Here is a 25,473-nt window from a genome sequence, read left to right on the forward strand (position 1 = left end):
CATTCACGTGCTTAAGACAGATATTAACATACTTTAAAATCTGATACCTGATCTGTCAAAGCTTCGGGGTACCATTCTTTACGTATATTTAATATCGGATTAAAAAGTGCAATGAAAATGTTTTTTTTCAACATGGGTAATTCAAGATTCTTTTTGGTAGTCAATAACAAGATATGATAAATATATTCTGCATAATATGATATAACTATTTGAACTGTTCACACAACATAATATTAATGGTCAGAGATATTTCAAGTTGATTCAGTAATCTTATGCTATTAAAATTATTAAAATGTAAATGAATTACTGAATTAAACAACTTTCACTGCACTCTTAGCACAATTAATATTGTATAAAATTATCTGCATAATTATACACAGTATGTTTACATAAAACATCCAGGAAAAAGCTACAAATCAGAGGCTGAGTATAAAATATTTTAAGCTGTGCGCTGAAGTCTTCTAAATATGGAAATCTAAGTGGTTGTTTAGTATTGGTGCTTGATGTAACTGCAGACAGTTCTAAATTTTATGCTTTACTTATTTAAATGCTAAATAACCCTATACTTATTTTTAAAATTCTTATAAATATATATGATTTATAAAATGTATCTAGACTGAATGTATTTTAAACCTCTGTGCATTCTACACAATATTAAGAGGCATTTATTTTCTTCAATTAATTTACATTATGGGCTAACTACTTGAGATTCAACATCAGTTCATCAACAAAAGCCACAGAGGACATTTTAATGCAGCGTATATACACAGATATGACTAGGACAAAAGACTAGACATCCCCAGAAAATAGGAACCATTTATAGGGAACCTCATTTTGTGACTAATACAATGATTTGTACAGAATTACCTGCAACTATTCTAAGGAAGGCAATACACTTGAAAATTCACATATCTAGTAACTGTGGATATTACTGTAGTTATTGCCATTCTTCCAAAACATCAGTCACAGTAATATAGGGATGAACAAATTGATTCACCTGAATAATTAACCTTACCACAGCATAACTACCTTAGGTGCAGATTAATGTTTTCTGTTCAGCTTAAGACATAAACCTACCAGAGAAATCACACTCATTAAATATACTGCAAAAATCAATTGTTTTCTGCCACTCTGAGGAATTAATATCAACAACTAAGTTGTGCAGCGTTTTTAAAAGCTTATGTTCATCTGTGCCGATTAAACAAAAACAACAAAATACAGCAAAATGATATTAACAAAGAGTGCTAATAAAATACAACTTTTCTGTTGATATCTGATATAACTTTATTCATTATTGTACAACTTTTGGTTTTTTACATGTGGGGAGATTTAAAAAGTCACCCAGTGATTTTTATAGTGCAACCGTATGCTAGATAAAGATATTTAAGCTGTCAGTATAAACTGCTTCTGTTTTCATTTTGCATTTAATTTCAATGCCAGACTCAAGGCATAAATTTTTCATCACCTGCAATGCTATGAATAAAAGATTAAAAAAAGAACTGAGAAGAAATTCTAACACATGCGGTGCATGCAGCACATTGTGCAGACGTAGTATTCATAACTAGATGTTTAATTTCCATCTTTTTTTTTTTAACGTCAGGAACATTATTATTTGAGTTAATACATCATGGAGCTAATTTCCAATATTTCAACTTTGCAGAATTTAAGTTTACCTAGTTTGGGCCAAATAGGCCATTCGTTCCACTTGAAATCTGAAGTATACACCCTAGGATTTACATGCTACTTAGTTAGCACTGCTGGATTCTATTACTCTCGTATTTCTAGAAAGGGAATATTTCAACATCATATATTTTTGTTTTATTCCATGAAATAGCATGTACATTAACCTTGCCTGAAAGTTCAAAGAACTAAGAATTACAGAAACGATCCCACCTAATATCAGTTCCTCATTAAGGCTTGCTTCTGTTCTCAGCTGAAAGATATAATCAATCCCAAGAGGCAAAGTTATGAGCTCAGTGTTAAGGCATTTTTTATTTAGTACTTAGGACTGTTTTCTGTAGCACAATGCATCTTCATTGTCACTTTATTAGCCTCCAAAGGACACACACACCAGAACAATTTCTAATTCTTGCCAATAGACTCTTAGTGAGGAAGAGATATGCAATAGCTCTTCCTAATCTCATTAGGAGGGCCCTGGCTTTACTAGCCTTTTCATTCTGAAACCTCACTTTCTCAGGGCAGTCCAGAACCTGTTGAGGACTCCAGGCCTGTTGGGGACAGCAAGAGTTAGTCCCTCGGATGTCAGTGACATCTAATAACGTCTAGCTTAATGTCTTTGGCTCTAATAACTCATACTAATTTTTTACGGTTATTGAAATTCAATCTAGGGAAAGTTTTGGAAAAAATATAAGCCAAACCATGTTCTGCTACATTATTATCAATGTGGTGCTACATTATTATCAATGTGGTATCCAATTAGCTCAGTTGATTAGCTGATAGTGCTAATGAGACCTAGAGCATTGGTTCAATGCCAGGGTAGCCACTTAGTTTTACTTTGTTCGATAGTCACAGACAGATACCTCGTTTTACCCAGCTGTCTTAAGTGCTACTGGTCACCAAACTAACCGAATGAGAGAGTAAGAATGAATCAGTGCAAACCCGTCCCTACAACTAGGCTCTAGAGGGCATCAGTATCACTTTTGAGATGATGGTACAAAAATAAGTATTTAAATAAAAGAAAACTCTTCTTTTGGCTTATTGTTTATGACTGTAAAACAAGCATTTTATATCTTCAAAACATTAATGGGCTTTAATTAGCTAGACTTTATAACGTCTCTGTGATGTTGGCAAGTTTAATTAAGCTTACTTTACAGATGACAAAGCTTAAACTGAGAGGTTGAGTCACTTGTCTGAGGTCACATAAAATGTCAGGGGCATTTCTCAGCTAAGAATCCCTGTCTTCTGTATCTCATTCCATCATAGTACCCATGAGACTGCTCTGCCTCTATGGAAACATCCTAAAGTCACAGTAACATGTCACTATATTATCACATTATTTTTCATTATGCCAGAAGACACAAGCTTAGTGAAAAGACATGGTGAGGCAAGGATTACAGATGTATTTCCTTTTTTTTTTTTTTTTTTTTTTTTTGCAGTACGCGGGCCTCTCACTGCTGTGGCCTCTCCCATTGCGGAGCACAGGCTCCGGACGCACAGGCTCAGTGGCCATGGCTCACGGGCCCAGCGGCTCTGCGGCATGTGGGATCTTCCTGGACCGGGGCACGAGCCCGTGTCCCCTGCATCGGCAGGCGGACTCTCAACCACTGCGCCACCGGGGAAGCCCCTGTATCTCCTTTTAAGCAACATAAATGTATGGAAATTTGGATTTGTTGAACAGATAAATTAGAGGGTGTCACGTATCACTTAGTCTATGCTACCTCACATTGCTATTAACCACTTTTTTTTTTGCATGTCCTAACTTCCCAACTAGACAGCACAGAGACCAGACCATGTCTTGCATCGCTTTGAATCGGTAGTAGGTATTAATAAATATTTATTCATGACAATGGCATTTGACTGGAGGGGGACAGGAGAATACAAGACTTCATACCCTATGGGAATGGTAAAATAGGGAGGGAGAGAGGCTTCATGATGGTGAGCAGGGGTGGATTTTTCCCGTTGAGCTTCTGTCATTATGGCAATTCTATTTTAATATATTATATGCAAAAGCTTTATAAGAACACCTAACACAGATCCCGGATAGCACGCGTGAAGAGGATCTACAGAGATTACACAATTAAGGAAAATTCTTGCCAAGGGTAGAATGCTTAGCATCAGGGAGAGGAGGCAAGTTGACACAGCTGTGGAAAGTAGAGGCTTCACTTTGCAACCCCACAGCATCCTGTCAATGGGGAAATGGTGTTGTGAGAAGATTAGTTGCTCAGTATTACAGAAGAGAAAAACACACGATGGCAGGGCAGGGGGGAGGACAGTAAACATTTTCCATTATATAAAATGATTATTCATAAGACGTTTTAAAGTTGTGTGCTTTTCTCATGACTGAAGTGATCGTATGTTAAAACTGATTTACTAGCAAGTTTCAAAAATATGGCAGTTTTGTGAGTTAAAGTATGCCTGTAAAGATTTTCCTCCCCTTGGGTAGCTGACTTGGATTTGATTCTCTTAGTAAGGATCAAGTCAAGAACTATTGAGGTTGCTTTGTAACATGAGGAACTGTTTTGGAAATAGGTCTTAACACCTATGTGATCCAAGAAGGAAATGGCAGCAAACTCAAGGTATAATGTGCATATTCCTCGGACATGGGCCAATCCAAGTTTTTCCTTTCAATACAGTCATCTTCTTCCTGTTCATGTCTCTCTATCGTTACATCTCTGGTTATTGGACTCTTTCAAAGAACAGCCTTATGGAGTCAATGGAATGGTCTTATCACTAACTCCTATAGTGGTTAGGGATAATCACTTTTTTATTTTATGTATGAATAATCTGCACAAGATTATTAGAAAATGTAAATTCATTTCTCAACCTTGTTAAAAATGGGAAAAAATTAAAGTCATTTAGTGCTTATTCTCAGGTGAAATATAGCATTCACTTTCATGCTACACAGATTTACAGTATAATTACATGGTCAATATAGTTCAATTTTCATCTTCTGATTTTTAAAATAATATTAATGAATCAGAGCTTTATACTATTTGAGCTTTGAGACTTCTTTAATGTATAAGAAAATGTACTAAACACTAGTATTTCAGGGATGGTTTCTTCTTACTGCATTAGGACTTATTAACCTAGGAAGATTCCAGGTCCATGAACCTCTTGAAAGCATACGCAGATTTGGAAGGGTATATGCATATGTTGCATGTTTAGAGGCAGAGAGCTTTTTTAGAACTTCAAAGGAGTTCTTGTTTCAAAAACAGATGTACTACTGTACATCTTCATCTTGTGTTTGCTTTTAAGAAGTTAATATTTATCTCTTTATAATACTGAAAGATACCTATATGTATACATACATGTATTCAGTGTAATTTCTTTATGAATTAGCAGGATACTAATGAGTTTAAATGAGTTTAAAATGAGTTTAAAATGAGTTTAAAATGCTAGAATTGAAGGAGTACTTCCCAGAACTTCTGCTGCCAGTGTCCTTGTCCCCGTGGTGAGCCACAGCCACCCCCTGCCTCTGCAGGAGACCCTCCAACACTAGCAGCCGTGTGGCTGACAGGGTGTTGGTGCTCCAGCCGGGCGTCAGGCCTGTGCCTCTGAGGTGGGAGAGCCGAGTTCAGGACATTGGTCCACAAGACACCTCCCAACTCCATGTAATATCAAACGGCGAAAGCTCTCCCAGAGATCTCCGTCTCAACACTAAGACCCAGCTCCAATCAATGACCAGGAAGCTACAGTGCTGGACGCCCCATGCCAAACCACTAGCAAGACAGGAACACAACCCCACCCATTAGCAGAGAGGCTGCCTAAAATCATAATAATGCCACAGACACCCCAAAACACACCACCGGACACAGTCCTGCCCACCAGAAAGACAAGATCCAGCCTCATCCACCAGAACAAAGGCACCAGTCCCCTCCACCAGGAAACCTACACAACCCACTGAACCAACCTTAGCCACTGGGGGCAGACACCAAAAATAACAGGAACTATGAACCTGCAGCCTGCAAAAAGGAGACCCCAAACACAGTTAAGATAACAAAATGAGAAGACAGAGAGACACACAGCAGGTGAAGGAGCAAGGTAAAAACCCACCAGACCAAACATATGAGGAGGAAATAGGCAGTCTACCTGAAAAAAAATTCAGAGTAATGATAGTAAAGATGATCCAAAATCTTGGAAATAGAATGGAGAAAATACAAGAAACATGTAACAAGGACCTAGAAGAACTAAAGAGCAAACAAACGATGAACAACACAATAAATGAAATTTAAAATTCTCTAGAAGGAATCAATAGCAGAATAACTGAGGCAGAAGAACAGATAAGTGACCTGGAAGATAAAATAGTGGAAATAACTACCACAGAGCAGAATAAAGAAAAAAGGATGAAAAGAATTGAGGACAGTCTCAGAGACCTCTGAGACAACATTAAACACACCAACATTCAAATTATAGGGGTCCCAGAAGAAGAAGAGAAAAAGAAAGGGACTGAGAAAATATTTGAAGAGATTATAGTTGAAAACTTCCCTAATATGAGAAAGGAAATAGTTATTCAAGTCCAGGAAGCACAGAGAGTCCCATACAGGATAAATCCAAGAAGAAACACGCCAAGACACATAATATGCAAACTATCAAAAATTAAATACAAAGAACAAATATTAAAAGCAGCAAGGGAAAAACAACAAATAACATACAAGGGAATCCCTATAAGGTTAACTAGAAGGGTGGGATAGGGAGGGTGGGAAGGAGATGCAAGAGGGAGGAGATATGGGGATATATGTATATGTGTAGCTGATTCACTTTGTTATAAAGCAGAAACTAACACACCATGGTAAAGTAATTATACTCCAATAAAGATGTTAAAAAATAAAAAATAAAATGAAAAAATGAAAATTAAAAGAAAATAAAAATTATATATGAGATGTAGTTAATCAAGAATGATTAGGAGAAATAAAAATATGAACAAGGCAATGATTTAGACTATTAAAGAAAGAACATTGATGATAAAAAAAATAAATAAAATGCTAGAATTTGTTTCTAATAATGAAAAAGAAAAGAAAGCAACACACATAACAACTAAGAAAATTTACTCTAATTATAATATTTTTATACTAAGCACTGGAAGAGGTTAACAGGGGAAGTTAAAGAAATGTCTCTCTGGGCTTCCCTGGTGGCGCAGTGGTTGAGAATCTGCCTGCTGATGCAGGGGACACGGGTTCGTGCCCTGGTCCGGGAAGATCCCACATGACGCAGAGCGGCTGGGCCCGTGAGCCATGACCGCTGAGCCTGTGCGTCCGGAGCCTGTGCTCCGCAATGGGAGAGGCCACAACAGTGAGAGGCCTGCGTACAGCAAAAAAAAAAAAAAAAAAAAAAAAAAAGACATGTCTTTCCTTGAGATATTTGAGATATAAATAAATCCTCTTTCTAAGAGATATTAGGTGTAGCTCTTCCTAGGAAGTAGTGTGCTAGACTAGAAATCTTAGGGTCCTTTCCAGGTTTATACTTTCTTCATTATGTGCTTCTAGGCAATGTAAAATAACTATATTTTTCCATTGTCAATCAAACAGATCACTTAGACACATGCTATGCTTAGCTAACCTGTCTTTTAAAAAGGAAACCTATTTTGAACCAAAATACCCTAATCACACACACAAACAGACACAGAGGATGAGACGAGAGAGAACTAGGTTCCCTTTAGATTTATATCATCAATTCACTGAGTTCTCAAAAGCAAGTTAAGCTTGCCCCAAACCCCTGAAATGTATTTTTTTGGTTTTTACTCCCAATTGCCTCAAATACAGAAAGTTGGATTTGAGATTCTTAGTCCCTATTCCAGGTTTATGCAAACAAAATTGTTTGAGAAGGGCCCGGGAATCTACAGTGTAACAAGTGGTCTGATACACTCATGATCACGCAAGTTCATAAAATCTGGAAGGATGTGATATTCTTAGTCCTTTAAGATTTGGGGATTTTGGCTAGCTGGTATGTGGTTCCTTTTTTCTGAAGATCTTCAACAATATTATGTGACTCCCTGAAATCAATTTCACCTAGATGCTGGGAGAATAATTCCAATCATGAAATGAATTGTTGGTGAATATGCAACAGAGTATTCAAGGAGTTAATTCAAAATTCTATCGTCAAGAAATGGAGAGGAATGGGAACATGTGTATGATATTAAAAATAACAGCTTTCTTTATTGTCCTTTAAAAATCACTACTGATTTCAAAAAGCATTGATAAGCACAGGGTCAAAATGTTTTTTCAGTCATACTCTTGGGGATCCATTAATATATTCTTCTGCACAACTGGCTTTATTCAGATCTCACAAAAAAGGCTTTTAATTCAAAAGCGGAAGGGCAAGGTATTGGTGGAAAATTGTAAAAGGTTTATGTCTTTTTTGTTTTGTTTTGTTTTGATTAACAAAATTGAGAGCCAAGACACCTTCTGTTCCTAATCCTGTTTGTATTAACTTAGACCTTGTTTTCCCCAACCTGAAAGTGTGGGGCGAAATCTCTACAGTCATTTGCCCATATAACAATGCCACTTGGAGAATACATCTATGACCAAAAACATTGTTAACAATGGACATTTTTGCCTTGGGTATGAGGCCCAGTAACATCATAGTATGTTTTAAATGACGTAAGCTTATATATAAAGGAGTAAATATAAATATAGGAGTAAATGCAAAGATAATGACACATCTATTGACAAACACCAGAGTGTCCCAATCAACAGGAAGTGACTGCAGGTTTAGCAACTAATCTACAAAACAATGTCAAAAATTTGAGCGGTAACCTAATAATGAGAATACACATTTCTTAGGTTTCTAAAAGGTAATGCCTAGATATACTGATGTATTTCTAGATTTTTCTTCATAGAGGAAATGCTACAGAATGAATGGTGGTCACTGCACATAGAGGGCTGCTTTACTGTAAAGGGAAGCCCGTGCAGCCATTTTGGTGTAATCTTGCACAGCTCAGTTGGTAGCTCCATGCTGACTGGTGTGTAAATTCCATTATTATTGATCTTTTTTTTTTTTTTTTTTTTTTTTTTTTTTTTTTTTTTTGGTATGCGGGCCTCACACTGTTGTGGCCTCTCCCGTTGCAGAGCGCAGGCTCCGGAAGCACAGGCTCAGTGGCCATGGCTCACGGGCCCAGCCGCTCCGTGGCATGTGGGATCTTCCCAGACCGGGGCACGAACCCGTGTCCCCTGCATTGGCAGGCAGATTCTCAACCACTGCGCCACCAGGGAAGCCCAATTCCATTATTATTTAAAGTAAAATGCTGAATTGTTAATGTAAATTCAACTGCCCCTTTTTTGTTAAGTAAGCAGATTTACTTTTGGCCGACCCCAGGGAATAACTTTAAATTTCGTTGGGTAGCTAAGTGATTTTCATTTGGGGCATATGTGAACATTTTTAAAAAAGAATTCCTGCAGATACAGAATTGATACTTGGAGTTTCTTCTAAATTTTATGTGCCAACTTATTTAAATTATTGAGATTGAACTAGCTTTTGATCTCAGACCATCATTTTATAATCATTTTATCAATAACAGAAGCTTGGCTTTACTATTTCTTCACAATAATTTCGTTATACTCCAAATTCAACATTCATACTTTTAGTGACTCTGAAGTGATTATCTTCTCAATTAATTATTCGTAAGCCTCTAGGCTTATCAGTATGGTGAATTTTAGAATGCCCCCAGTAAGAATGTAAAATCACTCCTGAAACACACAGTATATATTATAACACTACTGTTAATCACCTAAGTTTCAGGGTGACTAAAATGTTTTCCAGTGCTTTCCATGTTGATTTCTAGTAGTATTCCCATCAATGATATATTAGCAAACTAGTAACTTAGTGATTTAGACTGATGAACATGACTTTTTTTGAAGTTTCTGTTATACAATAAATTATTTTTAAACACAATTTTTGGGTAGTTCATTTATTTAAATGACTCCTAAACCTTGGGAAAGATTAAGAACAAAGTTTTATGTCAGCTTCATTTTTAATGGTTTTCTGGTGCCTTTCTTCTATGGTAATCTAATTTATATTATCTTTAAAATCTATCATATAAATATATTACCAGGCACAATTATTCTAAGTAGTAGCATTACTATTATTTTTATATTTATACTTATTTATTCAAGTCACTCAGCATGCTATTAATGGGCCATGTAGTTAGAAATCCTAATTTGTTCTTATGACTTATAATTAGTTTAAATAAATGATAAATGTTAAATACAAAGTATTTTGAAGTTTATAAAAATTATTTTGTGTGTGTGTTACATTCATGTCCATAGATATAAAAAAAAAAGATTTTCTTTCTTTCATAATATACTATAATATGGTTACAAGTGCATTGAAATTCATCTTGTTAGAATGGTAGTAATATATCCCACCAGGACTACTGTTCCTAGTAGCAATTTAAAATAATTATTGTGAGACTTGATGCTAGACATCAGGTTTGCAATAGAATTACAATGAGGGAAGTGTATTAGAGACAAAACATTGCTGGAAGAAAACTTCATAATGGCGCAATTTGGAACTAAGCCTCAATTTTACAGTAATAGATTCTCTTTATGATGGCACAAAGGAGTGAATGCACTTAGCAAATTTAAATCTATTATTAGTCACACTTTGTGGATTGCAGTACAAAAAGGAGAAAAGAAATTAGCTTTTTAAGTATGTTCTTATATAAAACAGGTTCTAGTAAGAACAGTCTTATAGAAAAACCTTGCTACACTGTAGAAGCACTGGCAGTCCCTATAACAGCAGGGGGTTGTCCAGGTTTAAAAGTCTTTTCCAAAATAGTTCTGGAGGTCTCTGATTTCAAATCATAAATTTCTGAAGTCAGGATACATTCAACATCAGTACATTTCTTGTTTACAGAAATACAGCAAAGAACAAGAAAGGCAGGTAATTTGGTCTTTGCTACTTATTGCAACCTCTCTCCTTGAATAAAGATGTGTCTTTAGTTCACATTGCTACTATACCTGCCTTTAACGTGATTTCAATTACAGTAAGAGAACTCAATAGCGTTAGGCCAGTATGATTTGGCACTTGTCTGTGTAAAAGGAGTTTCAATAGGCAATTTTGCAAAGGAAACCAACAGTAAGAATTCAGTAGGTATTTTTAATATAAAATCAAAATACTAATAATCCAAGCTTCCATTTTCAAGTTAAGTAAAACCTTATAGCTTTGTTTTAATTATGATCCATTTTTCCTATTTCATCCTAAAATAATACTGAGTAGAATATTTGACAATAGTACAATTTAGTTTTAAAATAACATATAATATTTCCATCATGTTATTGATTGGATACATAGGAATGCGGCTGTAATCCTTAAGAAATTGTGAAACAAAATTCTTATCTGAGATGTTTCACATAAGTATTTATCTGTGAAAAAGAGTAGAATCACCCGGTTGAATTGAGAAAGGTTAACCATACACACAAAAAATTAATGTTGGTAGATTGATGGGATAAGAAAGCAAGGGCAAAAAATGAATGGTCACCCATAAAATAAAGTCCTACACAACCTAAACAGGGCAGAGATAAATAAAATTAAACAGTCCAAAGACTTTGCTAAAAACAGCATTTTCTTATAAATTATTCACATTTACTGCCCATATTAACACTTAATATTGCTTTCCTATGATTTTTTTTTTTTTTTGCTCTATAGCTGCCTCTGTTTAATAATTCGAGTACACTTTTATCCCACCGGGCTCCAGTTAGCAGTTTATACATAGGGTCACACCTGCCAGCATTCAATTAATCCCTAAAATACATACTCTCGTTCTTTCACTTCAAAGACATCACCCTCTCCAAGTTTTCCTCTCACTTCTCAGTCTTCAGAATGTGGTATATACCTCAGCTTTGGGTCTTATCTTTCCTTCTACATACTCATCCATTCCCACAGCTTCAGTTAGCATTTATGTGCTGATGACTAAAATCTATCTCTTTATTGAGCTCTAGACCCATACACCCATCTCCTACTGAGTATCCATCTCTCCTCAGGTACTCCATAGGCATCTCAAACTTAGGGTGCCCCAAACTGAATCTGGCATCTACTCCCTCCCTAAACCCAAGTCTATTTTTTTCCCAGGTGTTGTTCATCTTAGTGAAGTATTTGCTCAGCTTCCCAAGCCTGAAAACTGTATATCATCCTGGAAACATCTCTCTTCCTTCTCCCATGTTCAACCAATCCTCAAATTCAGATGTTTTTACATCTTATTTAACAAACTTGTTTATTTCCATCTATTCCCATTGCCACTGTCCTAATCCAGGCCACCATCATTTCTCTACAGAATTATTCTAAGTCTCCAAATGGTTTTATCTCACCCTGATCCAATCCATTTTCCATGTTACAGAAGGAAGATTCTTTCAAAATCAAAACACATAAGGGAAATGACTGAAAAATATGATTGCATAAATTTTTAAAAAATCTCTTCAGGAAAAAATTCCCAAATAAAATCAAAGATATATCATAAACTTGGAAAAATATTTGCAATACATATAGCAAAGAGTTAATGTTGCTAGTCAATAAAGAGCTCATAAATCAATATCTAAAAGAAATAAAGGCAAAGGACATAAGCAGCCAGTTTGCATAAAAATAAATGGGATTTAAGAATCTGAAAAGATGCATGAGACTCCCCTAGTGGTCCAGTGGCTAAGACTCTGCACTCCCAATGCAGGGGGCTGGGGTTCCATCCCTGGTTGGGGAACTGGATCCCACATGCCACAACTAAGAGTTCACATGCCAGACTTCCCTGGTGGCACAGTGGTTAAGAATCCGCCTGCCAATGCAGGGGACATGGGTTTGATCCCTGGTCCATAACTGATCCCACATGCCGCGGAGCAACTCAGCCAATGCACCACAACTACTGAGCCTGCGCTCCAGAGCCCGCGAGCCACAGCTACTGAGCCTGCATGCCACAACTACTGAAGCCCGTGCACCTACAGCCCGTGCTCCACAAGAGAAGCCACTGCAATGAGAAGCCCATGCACCGCAACGAAGAGTAGCCGCCACTTGCTGCAACTAGAGAAAGCCTGCACACAGAAACGAAGACCCAATGCAGCCCAAAATAAATAAATAAATTTAAAAAAAATAGAAGAGTTCATATGCGGCAACAAAAGATCCTTCATGCCACAACTAAAGGTCCTGCATGCTGCAAATAAGAACCGGCGAAACCAACCAAATAAATATTAAAAAAAAGAATCTGAAAAAATGCTTAATCTCACTCATTGGAAAGGAAATGTAAATCAAAATTACAAATCACTTTATACCTGTAAGATTGAGAAAAATTTAAAAATTTGAGCATGTGGGAAAAATAAGCCCTATTATATACTATCAGTGGGTATGTAAATTAGATAAATGAACAAGGATGCTTATTGTAGCAATTTTTACAATATGTAAAATGGAAGATAATATGAATATTCACCAAATGAATTTTGGTTAAACCATTTACGGAAATGCATATCCTGGAATATTAGGTTGTATTAAAAAAGAACAAGGTGGGGCTTCCCTGGTGGCACAGTGGTTGAGAGTCCGCCTGCCGATGCAGGGGAAACGGGTTCGTGCCCCGGTCCGGGAAGATCCCATGTGCCGCAGAGCGGCTGGGCCCGTGAGCCGTGGCTGCTGAGCCTGCGCGTCCGGAGCCTGTGCTCCGAAACGGGAGAGGCCACAACAGTGAGAGGCCCGCGTACCACAAAAAAAAAAAAAAAAAAAAAAGAAAAAAGAACAAGGTGGATCTTAGGGAGGTCATATGGAAAAATCTCCATGTTATATTTTTAAGAGGAAAAAGTGAGGTAGAGAATGGTTTGTACAAAGTGCTCTTATTTGTGTAAAAAAGGATATGTATACATATATATGTATATGTATGCATAGATAGAAATTCTCTGAAAAACTGCATGAGAAATGTTCACAAGGACATAGGGGGAGCGATAAATTAGGAGGTTGGGATTAACACATACACACTGCTATAGATAAAATAGATAACCAACAAGGACCTACTGTATAGCACAGGGAACTCTACTCAATATTTTGTAACAACCTATAAGGGAAAGAATCTGAAAAAGAAATATATATATATATATATATATATATATATATATAAAACTGAATCACTGTGCTGTACACCTGAAACTAACACAACATTGTAAATCAACTTATACTTCAATTTTTTAAAAAAAGATGTTCACAGTGATAGTCTTTGGGGAGCCCTTTTATGCTGTGGCATGTGCTATTGATACTTTTTCAATAAGCGGAAACATCTATAGTTATAAACATTACAAACACTATCATGCCATTCTCACCTTAAAAAACTTTCATGGCTTCTAATTACTGTTAGGATGACATTCAGGTTCCTTAAAAAAGCTTACATGACATTTAAGACGGGGCCTTGGCCTCATAGTGACCCTTTCTCTCACCACCTCCCTCTCTCAAACCCTACCTCTGGTCACGGAGAACATCTTCAGTTCCTCAAATGTATGTGGAACAATTCCTTCTACACTGTTCACTTTTTCCTGTTTAACTATTCATGCTTCAGAAAATGTGAAAGTCTCTTTGGCCAGGAAGGGTTTTCTGATCTTCATATCCTTTTAAATGTTTAATTGTATGTCTTTCCTACCACTAGATCACATGCTCCATGAAGACACGGACCATACCTCCCTTGCTCACAGTTATAAACCCAGTGATAAATGTAATGCCTAGTCTTCAAATAACTGGATGTAGATGAACAGAAAGAATTAAAAGGAATTTGACTGATTTATTGTTAAGTAGCTACAATTTGGCCAGTCTTGAGTAGTGATTTTGGAAGTAAAAGAGAAGGTAAAGAATGAGATGAAAATGGTGAGTTTGGGTTGCAAAAGCACACAAAACTGCTCAGGATAATTACAAGTATGTGAAGAACTGTGAAGGAACATTGAAAAACTGATCAACGAGTTAAAAAAAAGTGTGGAATTTGGGAGTAAACAGAGTGGGAAGGGATGAATAAGGGTAGATATCCTGATGAATTTTTAACTTGATCTTTAAGTAAGATGGGAAAAGGATGAAGGGTTTTGGAAATAAGATGGAAATAAGGATGAAGGGTTTTCTAAGTGAAGGCAAGAATGTAAGCAAGAGAACAGGGAGGCTGTAGAGATGCAGTTCCCCTAAAAAGTTGCTTTGTTTCTGCTCAAAGGGAGACTTGGCCTGCTCTATTCCCTATAGCTTTGTGACGATGCCATCTCAGACCTAGTCTAGAGTTACTACATTCTCCAGAAATGGGCTCTGGAAGACATACTAGAGGAGGTTCCCTGTGGCCACCTTGGGATGGAAACATTGCTGAGCTGAAACCATTATTGCTGTTGCCCAAACCTGTCCACCTTCAGGATAACTGCTGAGTTTCTAGGCCACTAGGTGCTTTGTAACTCTTGAAAGAAACACCAAAGCGTGGCTCATTTTTTCCCCTTTAATTCCAGTATTCAAGTCTTCAAAAACTTTTTCTAGCAAATGATACATCATTTCTGCCTCTTTCACTCCACCTCCACTGCTGCCACTTGAATCTAGGCTTCATCGCTTCTTTCCTGGAGAACTTCTTGATTTCTTACTTCATTCCTTCCCACTTCAGGTCCACTTTCTCCTCACATCTGCCAGGATATGATTTCTGTGCTAGACACTCTCTTTTTTTTCACACTTCACATGTTTTCTCCACTGGTGATCATTTGCTCCCATTTCTTCAACAATCACCTGTACACTAATGGCTCTCAAGTTTATGTTTTGGGCCTGAACTTTCTCCTGAATTTCCAATAGGAAACTCAGCATGTCATAGGACAAATTCCTTCTCTTTCCCCAAGACCTTTTTCTCCAGTATGTCTCATCTTGCTAATGCCATCACCTTTGCTCTGAGTGGATCAGGCTACAAGCATTGAATGATCTTCTGCCTTTTCCACAATCAGTTAACATATTTTATTACTTCTTCTTCCAAACATTCCTTAAATTGTTTGCTCTTTTTTCACTTCTGCTGCACTGCAGGGATTCCAGTCCTCAGTATCCCTGGCTTAGTCTTCTCATTGTTTTCCAGGCTTGCAGTATTTCCACCTTTAGACCATGCTCTGATATGCCGGGAGAGCCTCATAGTAAGAAGCCTCCAATGGCTTACCAAAACATAAGGTATAAGGATTGTTGCTGCTACCTGAATCCAGTTGACATTTCTGGTCTTATATTTCCAACCAAACTTCCCATACTTCCAACCTTCTCAAGATAATGAGCCACTCTCTATTTTTAAACAGTGCCAAGTTTTCCCACATTTCTGGGCCTTTGCCAGTGCAGTTTTCTAAGCCCAGTGTATGCTTTCTAGGGGGCCACCACCTATAACTCCTTTCATTTAATCTCATTAAGTCATCTCTTGCAATTTTTTTCTCTTTGCCCCCAAGCCGAATTAATTGATTACTTATCTGCATTCTGATAACACATTAAACACACACACAGGGACTTCCCTGGTGGCGCAGTGGTTGGGAATCCGCCTGCCAATGCAGGGGACACGGGTTTGAGCCCTGGTCCAGGAGGATCCCACATGCCGCGGAGCAACTGGGCCCATGAGCCACAACTGCTGAGCCTGTGCTCTGGAGCCCACGAGCCACAACTACTGAGGCCCGCCCACTTAGAGCCCGCGCTCTGCGACAAGAGAGGCCACTGCAAAATGAGAAGCCCGCTCACCGCGACAAAGAGTGGCCCCCGCTCACCGCAACTAGAGAAAGCCCATACGCAGCAAAAAAGACCCAAATGCAGCCAAAAATAAATAAATAAATAAATACAATTTTTAAAAAACAAAAAAAACCACACACACACACCAATGTGTTAGGACAAGCTGTTTGGGACCATCACTACTGTGTGATCAAAGCACAAAACTGGTTCAATGACTAAACCAGGAGTTCTTTGACTCCTCCAGTGCCTAGCACAGTGTTTGGCATAGGGTAATCATTTAACACAAGTGTGTTCAACGGAGGACTAGACAACCCTCTACGGCTTTTTCTACATCAAAGTTAACTTTGTCAGACTGGCAATCAAAGAACTCTTTGAAATTGTCCATTGCTCCTCCAACATCATTTCTTCATTTGCCTTAGAAACAGGGCTCTGTGCCTCATGTAGATCATAAATATACTTTATTAGCATTTATATCAACTTCTAAACTTTTGCTTATACTATTTCTCCTACTTGGAAAGGGTTCTGCCTCCTCAACCTGTATAAAATTTCTAAGCACATGTCTCTCTGCAACTTAGAAACCCTTTGGAACTCTGCATTTTATGCTGGCTATCTACTCATTTTGTATTCCCTTAGATCTACACCTTTTGTATTACATGATTCTTTACACACAAACACACCTCTCACACACATGTATATTTTATTCTATAGGTTGAACCTATGAAATAGCCAATATCCAAAAATTTTGACCTACAAAAATGTCAATTTCACATGGTTCAACCTAATTATAAACTTTCTGAAGGCAAGTTACCACAACACAAAGTTTGGGTGTGGGGGCTTTGGGGCACAATTCTATGCAGACAGTAGGTCAGAGGTTCTCAAAGTGAGGTCTGTGGACCCCTTTGGGTCCCTGAGAACCTTTTAGGGGTTCATGAAACAAACAATTTTCATAATGATACTAAAATATTATTTGCCTTTTTTTTTCTTTTTTACTGTGTTGAAATTTGTAATAATGCTGCAAAAGCAATGGTGAGTAAAACTACTGGTGCCTTTGCACCAATTAATGCAGTGGCACCAAACTCCTCTAGATTTCATTGTATTCTTTGCTGTCTTGCACTTTTTTTTTTTTTTTTTTACAGCCAGGATGACTTAGGGATGCCCTTAATGAGGTAGTAAAAATAACCCATTTTACTGAATCTTGACAATTGAATATACATCTTTTTAATATTTTGGGTGATGAAATGGAAAGTACACATAAAGCACTTCCACTACATACCAAAGCATAATGGTTGTCTAGAGGAAAAGCTCTTGTGTGGTTGAGTTACAGGCTGAACTAGCCACTCTTGTCCTGGAATACCACTTGTACTTGAAAGAACAACTGACAGGTATCTGATAGATATTTTCTCAAAGATGAACAACATCAGACAGTCATTTCAAGGAAAGCAACTGATGGTATTTGTTGCCAATGATAAACTTCAAACATTCAAGCAAATTCAGAATTCTGGGAAACTTGTATCTGCTGCCATAAACTTGACAGTTTCCTAGTATTTAAAGAATTTTCTGGTGAGATTAGTGGTGATAAAAAACAATTCTAATTTTTGATATTGTATAATGAAGTGTATCAACATTTAAAGATCTGTATAATTGTGAGCCAGTATTTTTCAGATGAACAATACCTGAAGTTACTATATGTTATATGGTAAAAAACTCTTTGAAGTGCAAGGTATGGTCTCAGATTCCACATAGCAATTAACCTTTTAGAGGCCACACTTGTTGAGTTTTGGTGTAGTATTAGAAAAACACCACACTTATCTGAAGTAGAAATAAAAACATTCTTATATATCTGTGTGAGGCCAGATATTTTTCCCTATAATTCAACCAAAGCATCATACCAAAACAGATTCAATGTGAAAGAAGATATGAGAATCCAGCTAGTCAGACACTAAAGAGATTTGCAAAAAGCAATGCCACTCTTACATTATTTTTGTGTGTTTTGAAAAATGTAGTTATTTTTCATAAAATGTTATTTATGTTCATATGTAACTGGTTTTATTATTATTTTCAAGTGAACTAACATATACTTTAAAAATTTTAAGTTTTAGTTTCTATTATGGTAAATACCAGTAGAAATAATACTCATAAATGAAAGCTTGCTGGGGGTGGATCTTCAATAATTTTTAAGAATGTAAAAGGGGGCTTCCCTGGTGGCACAGTGGTTGAGAGTCCGCCTGCTGATGCAGAGGACATGGGTTCGTGCCCCAGTCTGGGAAGATCCCACATGCTGCAGAGCGGCTGGGCCCATGAGCCATGGCCACTGAGCCTGAACGTCTGGAGCCTGTGCTCCACAACGGGAGAGGCCACAACAGTGAGAGGCCCACATACCACACACACACACACACACAAAAATGTAAAAGGGTCTTGAGACCAAAAATTTGAGAACCACTGCAGTAGATGCTCATTAAATGTCTGGTGAGGTACTGAATCAATGAAGTAATACAAAGGAAACAAGGAAGGTTGTGATTATATATGCTGAGATATATGATTAGGGGTTCACTTTTGTGGGCAGCCTCAAATACTAGGCTGTTACCATACCTGTCACCATACTGAGAAGTGAATGAGGATTAAATCCTACTCAGTTTCAGAAAGCAATGAGGTGTTCCATTGGCACATCAATTGAAATTCAGTTTTAAATGGAAGCAGGATTAATTATTCTTTAAAAATTATAAATGAAAAAGGACTCACAGAGTAAATGCCCCCCTCATCTGGCACTGGTCCCATATACCAGGCAAAATCTTCAGGAACAACTCTTAGACTTCCCTTAAATTGCTTTAGAAAATGAGAGTTATGAATACTACTATAAGGTACATTTCCTGGGAGGCTGGATCACCAAACACACAACACTGGGAAGTAGTCAGTCTGCTAGCATTGAAGTTGTGCTCTCACAACACAACTCCTTTGGGCAGGATGGGTGTGGGGAATGGATGGCTTCATGGTGAAGTCAAGTGGGGCAACAAGGAAAGGGGGGGCAGGAGCAGTTCTTCAAAGGAGGACTGAATTATTAATACAAAGTCAAAAATATGTGGCAAATTGTTGACTACTCAGAACCAACAACAGCCAACAGACTGGTCTGCTGTGCCACAAACAGAAACACTGTGGCTCTTTTTGAGCAAAGGCATTGGGCCAAATGAGACTATGAGGCAAATAGCAGCTGCTGCCCATAACAAAGGAGACTACAATATGTTTATGAGAAAAGGATTGTCAGTCATGCTTTGCCTATCTATTCAGCTACACCTGCACAGATATACATCAGGAACCCAATCTTGAAAAATAAAGCTTTCTGAGGAACAAATGACACACAATGTCTCAGTAAACACCTCTTTTTCTTTCTTTCTTTTTTTTTTTTTTGAGAGAGTTAGTTCCCGTCATGCTTTATTTTTGCCTCTTTTGGCATAAATTGTTTTCAGCCTGGTATTCTAGTTATACTTGTACAAATTTGATTTTTCCATCTTTAGTGGAAGACCACTCATTTACCCTTTGAAGTCCATAGCACAATGCCATATACATAGTAGGTGCTCAATAATACCTGCTGAATAAATGAAGTCTAAAATTAGCAAAATGGCTTCATTAATATTGCAAAACAGAAGATGGCGGTGTGGGAAGATGCCGAGTTAGAGTCTTCCCACAACTAGGGTGCCTGCCAGCCACTGGTGGGGGATCCTGATGCCCAAGGAGATGGGAGGAACCCCCAAGTGAACCAGTAGGATGTGGGGGGACTGAGGGGGTAAGGAGAAGTGGAGGCGAGACAGGATTGATGCCCCTGAAGCTGGGGAGACCAGGAGAGGCAGGCAGGAGGGGCCGCTGGGAGGAGCTAGAGGGGAGCGGAGGGCATTTGCCCACCCACCTGGGCAGGCAGAGCCTACTGAGCTCCCAGGCCAGTCTCCTGCCCGCCAAAGCCCCCTCCAGGCCTTGTGTATCCTTGGGGGCATAGGAGGGAGGCTGAGGATATCAGGAGAGGCAGGCAAGAGGGACTCTAGGACCAGAGGAGCAGGAGAGGAGAGGAGGGCATATGCCCCACCCACTCGAGCCCAGGAAGCCTGCTGGGTTCCCAGGTGAGGTCCTCCACCCTCTGAGACCCAGGGTGGGGGGCATACCTGGGCCCCTTCTGTTCCATTGAGCCTAAGCCCCACCGCCACAGCCCACCAGGGCCTTTTCCAGCCCTGTGTGTCCTAAGCATAGGCCCCACCCACTGCCCAAACCTTGCCCTTGATTAGTCCCTGCCCTCCACAGCCAAAGCCTTCCCGCTACCCTTTTTTTTTTTCTTTTCTTTTCCCTCCTCCTTTTTTTTTTTTTAACTATTGTGGTACTGTTGTACCTTCTGCTTGTTGATTCATCCATATTTTTATTTTTATATTCTTCCTAACACATCTGTTAGTTTCCTAGTCTGATTTTATTTTTTACTTTGTTATTGTTCTCTCTCTCTCTCTTCCTTTTTTGTTTCTTGCCACCCCACATGGCTTGCGGGATCTTGATTCATGAGCCAGGGGTCAGGCCAAAGCTCCTGTGGTGGGAGCATTGAGTCTGGATCCACTGGACTAAAAGAGAACCTCGGACCCCAGGGAATATTCATTGGAGTGAGGTCTCACAGAGGTCCTCATCTCAGTACCAAGACCCAGCTCTACCTAAGAGCCTACAAACTTCAGTGTTGGAAGCCTCAGGCCAAACAACCAGTAAGAGAGGAACATAATCCCACTTATTTAAAAAAAAAAAAAAAAAAAAAGATAGCAAAAAAATATGTCACAGGTGAAGGAGCAAGGTAAAAACCTACAAGACCAAATAAATGAAGAGGAAATAGGCAATCTATCTGAAAAAGAACTCAGAGTAATGACAGTAAAGATGATCCAGAATCTCAGAAACAGAACAGAGGCACAGATTGAGGAAAATACAAGAAACGTTTAACAAAGATCTAGAAGAACTAAAGAACAAACAAACAGAGATGAACAACACAATAACTCAAATGAAAAATACACTAGAAGGAATCAGTAGTAGAATAACTGAGGCAGAAGAGTGAATAAATGAGCTGGAAGACAAAATGGTGGGAATGACTGCTGAGGAACAGAATAAAGAAAAAAGAATGAAAAGAATTGAAGACAATTTCAGAGATCTCTAGGACAACACTAAATGCACCAACATTCGAATTATGGGGTCCCAGAAGAAAAAGAGAGAAAGAAAGGGTCTGAGAAAATATTTGAAGAGACTATAGCTGAAAACTTCCCTAACATGGGAAAGGAAATAGTCAACCAAGTCCAGGAAGTGCAGAGAGTCCCATACAGGTTAAACCCTAGGAAAAACACACCAAGATACATATTAATAAAACTAACAAAAATTAAATTCAAAGAAAAAATATTAAAAGCAGCGAGGGAAAAACAAACAATAACACACAAAGGAATCCTCATAAGGTTATCAGCTGATTTTTCAGCAGAAACTCTGCAGGCCAGAAGGGAGTGGCAGGATATACTTAAAGTGATGAAAGAGAAAAACCTACAACCAAGATTACTCTACCCAGCAAGGATCTCATTCAGATTCAATGGAGAAATTGAAAGCTTTTCAGACAAGCAAAAGCTATGAGAATTCAGCACCACCAACCAGCTTTACAACAAATGCTAAAGAAACTTCTCTAGGCAGGAAACACAAGAGAAGAAAAAGACCCACAGAAACAAACCCAAAACAATTAAGAAAATGGTAATAGGAACCTACATATCAATAATAACCTTGAATGTAAATGGATTAAATGCCCCAATCAAAAGACACAGACTGGCTGAATGGATACAAAAATAAGACCCATATATATGCTGTCTACAAGAGACCCACTTCAGACCTAGGGACACAAAGGGACTGAAACTGAAGGGGTGGAAAAAGATATTCCATGCAAATGTAAATCGAAAGAAAGCTGGAGTAGCAATGCTCGTTCAGGGTATAAGGAGGGGTGCTACATAATGATCAAAGGATCAATCCAAGAAGAAGATATAACAATTATAAATGTTTATGCACCCAACACAGGATAACCTCAATACATAAGGCAAATGCTAACAACCATGAAAGAGAAATCGACAGTAACACAATAATAGTAGGGGACTTTAACATCCCACTTACACCAATGGACAGATCATCCAGACAGAAAATAAATAAGGAAACACAATCTTTAAATGACACAATAGACCAGATAGATTTAATTAATATTTATAGAACATTCCACCCAAAAGTGGCAGAATACACTACTGATGAACCTAGTGGCAGGGCAGGAATAAAGATGTAGACATAGAGAATGGACTTGAGGACACGGGGTGGGAGGGGGAAGCTGGGGCGAAGTGAGAGTAGCATCAACATATATACACTACTGAATGTAAAATAGCTAGTGGGAAGCAGCAGCACAGCACAGGGGGATCAGTTCGGTGCTTTGTGATGACCTAGATGGGTGCGATAGGGAGGATGGGAGGGAGGCTCAAGAGGGAAGTGATATGGGGACATATGTATGCATATGGCTGATTCACTTTGGTGTACAACAGAAACTAACACAGTATTGTGAAGCGATTATACTCCAATAAAGATCTATTAAAAATAAAATCTATCGAGCTATATACACTGGGTGTGCTTCACAGAATGTATGTTTTATTTCAGTTAAAAGTTTATTTTAAAAAAATATTGCAAAACAGTCAAAAAACCTTCTGTTATCTTTCATCTATTTGTTCATCCAACAAATATTTGTTGAGCTCCTATCCCATGTAAGGTAATATGCTAGATGATGTTTAAGATGACGTAGACATGAATATTTCCCTCAATGACTCCATAGTTCAGTAATCCAAATTTGTCTCTTTACTGAGAGCTAAAAACACAATATACATTTTTTTTTTTTTCTTTTGGACTACATCCTTATCCACCAACAACATCACTTTTTTATGGAAAATTAAGATAGTCAGGAACAAAGAAGAATCAGATTCACAAAAGCTATATGCAACGAGAAAAAAAATGTTAGGCTTACTTTGCCAAAACTCCAAGGATAAATAGGACGTTGCTCATATAAAACAGTGTATTTGGTTTAGAACAGAAAAGATGTACCAGAAAGACATGGTGTACCCATTTATTGACCCAATTTGAGTCTATAGCAAAACAAAGCTCAACTGAGAAAAATCTTACTTTGGTTACAAGAACTCACAGTCCTCGTGTACAATAGGAATGGTAAAAACAATTTCCAGGTGGTGAGATTAGTTAACATTGGGATATAGAATAGGGTTGTGGAGTTTCCTTTTCAGGTTTTTATTTATTTATTTTTAATATAAGGTTGATTATCATTAGAAGATGATTGAGCTATCTTTCTCACCCTTAGACCCTTTCAGGACCCTTTCAGTCATACGAATGCCAGTAAAAAAGAATGTAACACGGTTGGTGAGCAACATGTCAGTTTCATCAGTTTTACTTCAAAGCTAAAAGATAATTTACTGACATCACATAATCACCTGATCACTTTCATTTAGACAAAATAATTATTGAGTGCATGTTGTTCCAGGCACTGGCCTAGTGAATACATCACTGGATGAAGAGGCAAGATACCTGTCCTTAAGGAGCTTACAGAATAGGGAGTGCATACAAGTGACTCCAGCATTGTGTGATAGTAATAATGGTTTTATTGTATGCTAGAGCTAGAAAGTTTAACTCAAACCAACATAAGGAAAAATTCATTGGCTAAGATAACATATAACAGCAATAGAACCTCAAAGAACAACAGGGGACCATTCTCTTGATTTCAGATTAGCTTCCTTTGGATTGGCTCTGCTTTCAGATAATTCCCCCCTTGCAGAAGAAGGGAGCTCATGGGTTATCCTCTTTCACTTACAACTGAAGAGAAATCAAAGCCTTAGAATGTGGTGTTATTGGCCCTGATTAGGCTGGTATGGATTATCTCCCCATTTCTGAACCAATCACTGAGGCTGGGGGATTAAATACATGGATTGGCTCAGCCTCCAGCTCACTCACCTTTACCTGAGGCATGTAGCCATGGGAGGCAGGGTACTGTTGTCTCAAAAAGGAGGATGTGATTTTAGACCCCTAAACAGCAAACATCCACTATGCAGGAATACACTTACTTGACAGTATATTCAAGAAATAGGCTTTGAAGAGGGGATGGAAAAATTAGGGGTAGGAGATTAACAAACTACTATATGTAAAATAGATAAGCAACAAGGATTTACTGAATAGCACAGGCAATTTTACCCATTGTCTTGTAATAACCTGTAATGGAATATAATCTGCAAAAATATTGAATAACTTTGCTGTACACCTGAAACTAATACAATACTTAATGTAGTATTATAAAGCAACTATACTTCAGTTAAAGAAAGAAATAGTCCTTAAGCACATTGTGGAGATGATGTATTTGCCTAAGCATTTTTCAAGATTAAAAAGATGTTGACAAAAAGCTTATAATCTAGAAAGGGGGATAGGAAGAGATACAGATAAGACACAAAGAAGAACTCCTATGTACTTTGGAGGTTGTTGGAATAGAATTCATCTCATCATAATCTAAAGTAATACAGTTTCTCCTTACTTTGGAATGACCTTTAAATATCCTATATTATCTTGTTCTAAAAGCTGTATCTTCAAGAAATGGCAAACTTCTCCAATTGGGGCTACTGATAGAAGGAAGATCATCACCATTAATAATGGCACCTCCCTTAAACACAGGACCTAGCACACAGTTGGTACTCAAAAAAATCTTGGTTGAATGAGTGTCTGAATGAACAAATACCATGGCAACATGTTAATGGCTAATAGATGAGATTCCTGTGGTCATGTAATGTCGGTTTTAAAGATATCTCTAAACCTTGTCTATGACAAGTTATTTCTCTACAGGTTCATACGGAGCCACCTTGCTCCCTCAGGTAGCCCTCCGAGGCTCATCAGTAGCATCATTTACACAGCCCACATTGTGTGTGATGAAATCCAACCTGGCATCTACCCACACCTTCAGTTTTTCAGCATAAAACAAAGTGCAGCTTCCCCCACAGAGCATCCTGATTAAACAAATTAACTATGGTGCTGCCTGCAAACACACACACTAGAGTGCAGGAAATGAACAGATACAATGGCCAAGTCTGT

The 25,473-nt window shown here is 38.0% G+C and overlaps 1 protein-coding gene across 9 annotated transcripts in view; it reads right to left on the minus strand.

The window, feature by feature from the left end:
- Positions 1-25,473, minus strand: part of KIAA0825 (KIAA0825 ortholog) — a 420,452-nt gene that overhangs the window by 102,016 nt on the left and 292,963 nt on the right. For 3 of the 9 annotated variants that reach the window (XM_067031324.1, XM_067031325.1, XM_067031326.1), the window contains one exon: positions 3,670-3,862. The exons of the other annotated variants lie outside the window; for them this stretch is intronic. In XM_067031324.1, the coding sequence (XP_066887425.1) occupies positions 3,670-3,862 (193 nt within the window). Of the gene's footprint in view, positions 1-3,669; positions 3,863-25,473 lie in introns of those variants that run through there. 9 annotated transcript variants of the gene reach the window in all.

The sequence above is a fragment of the Kogia breviceps genome, chromosome 4, assembly GCF_026419965.1.
Source record: "Kogia breviceps isolate mKogBre1 chromosome 4, mKogBre1 haplotype 1, whole genome shotgun sequence".
Taxonomy (NCBI): Eukaryota; Metazoa; Chordata; class Mammalia; order Artiodactyla; family Physeteridae; genus Kogia; species Kogia breviceps.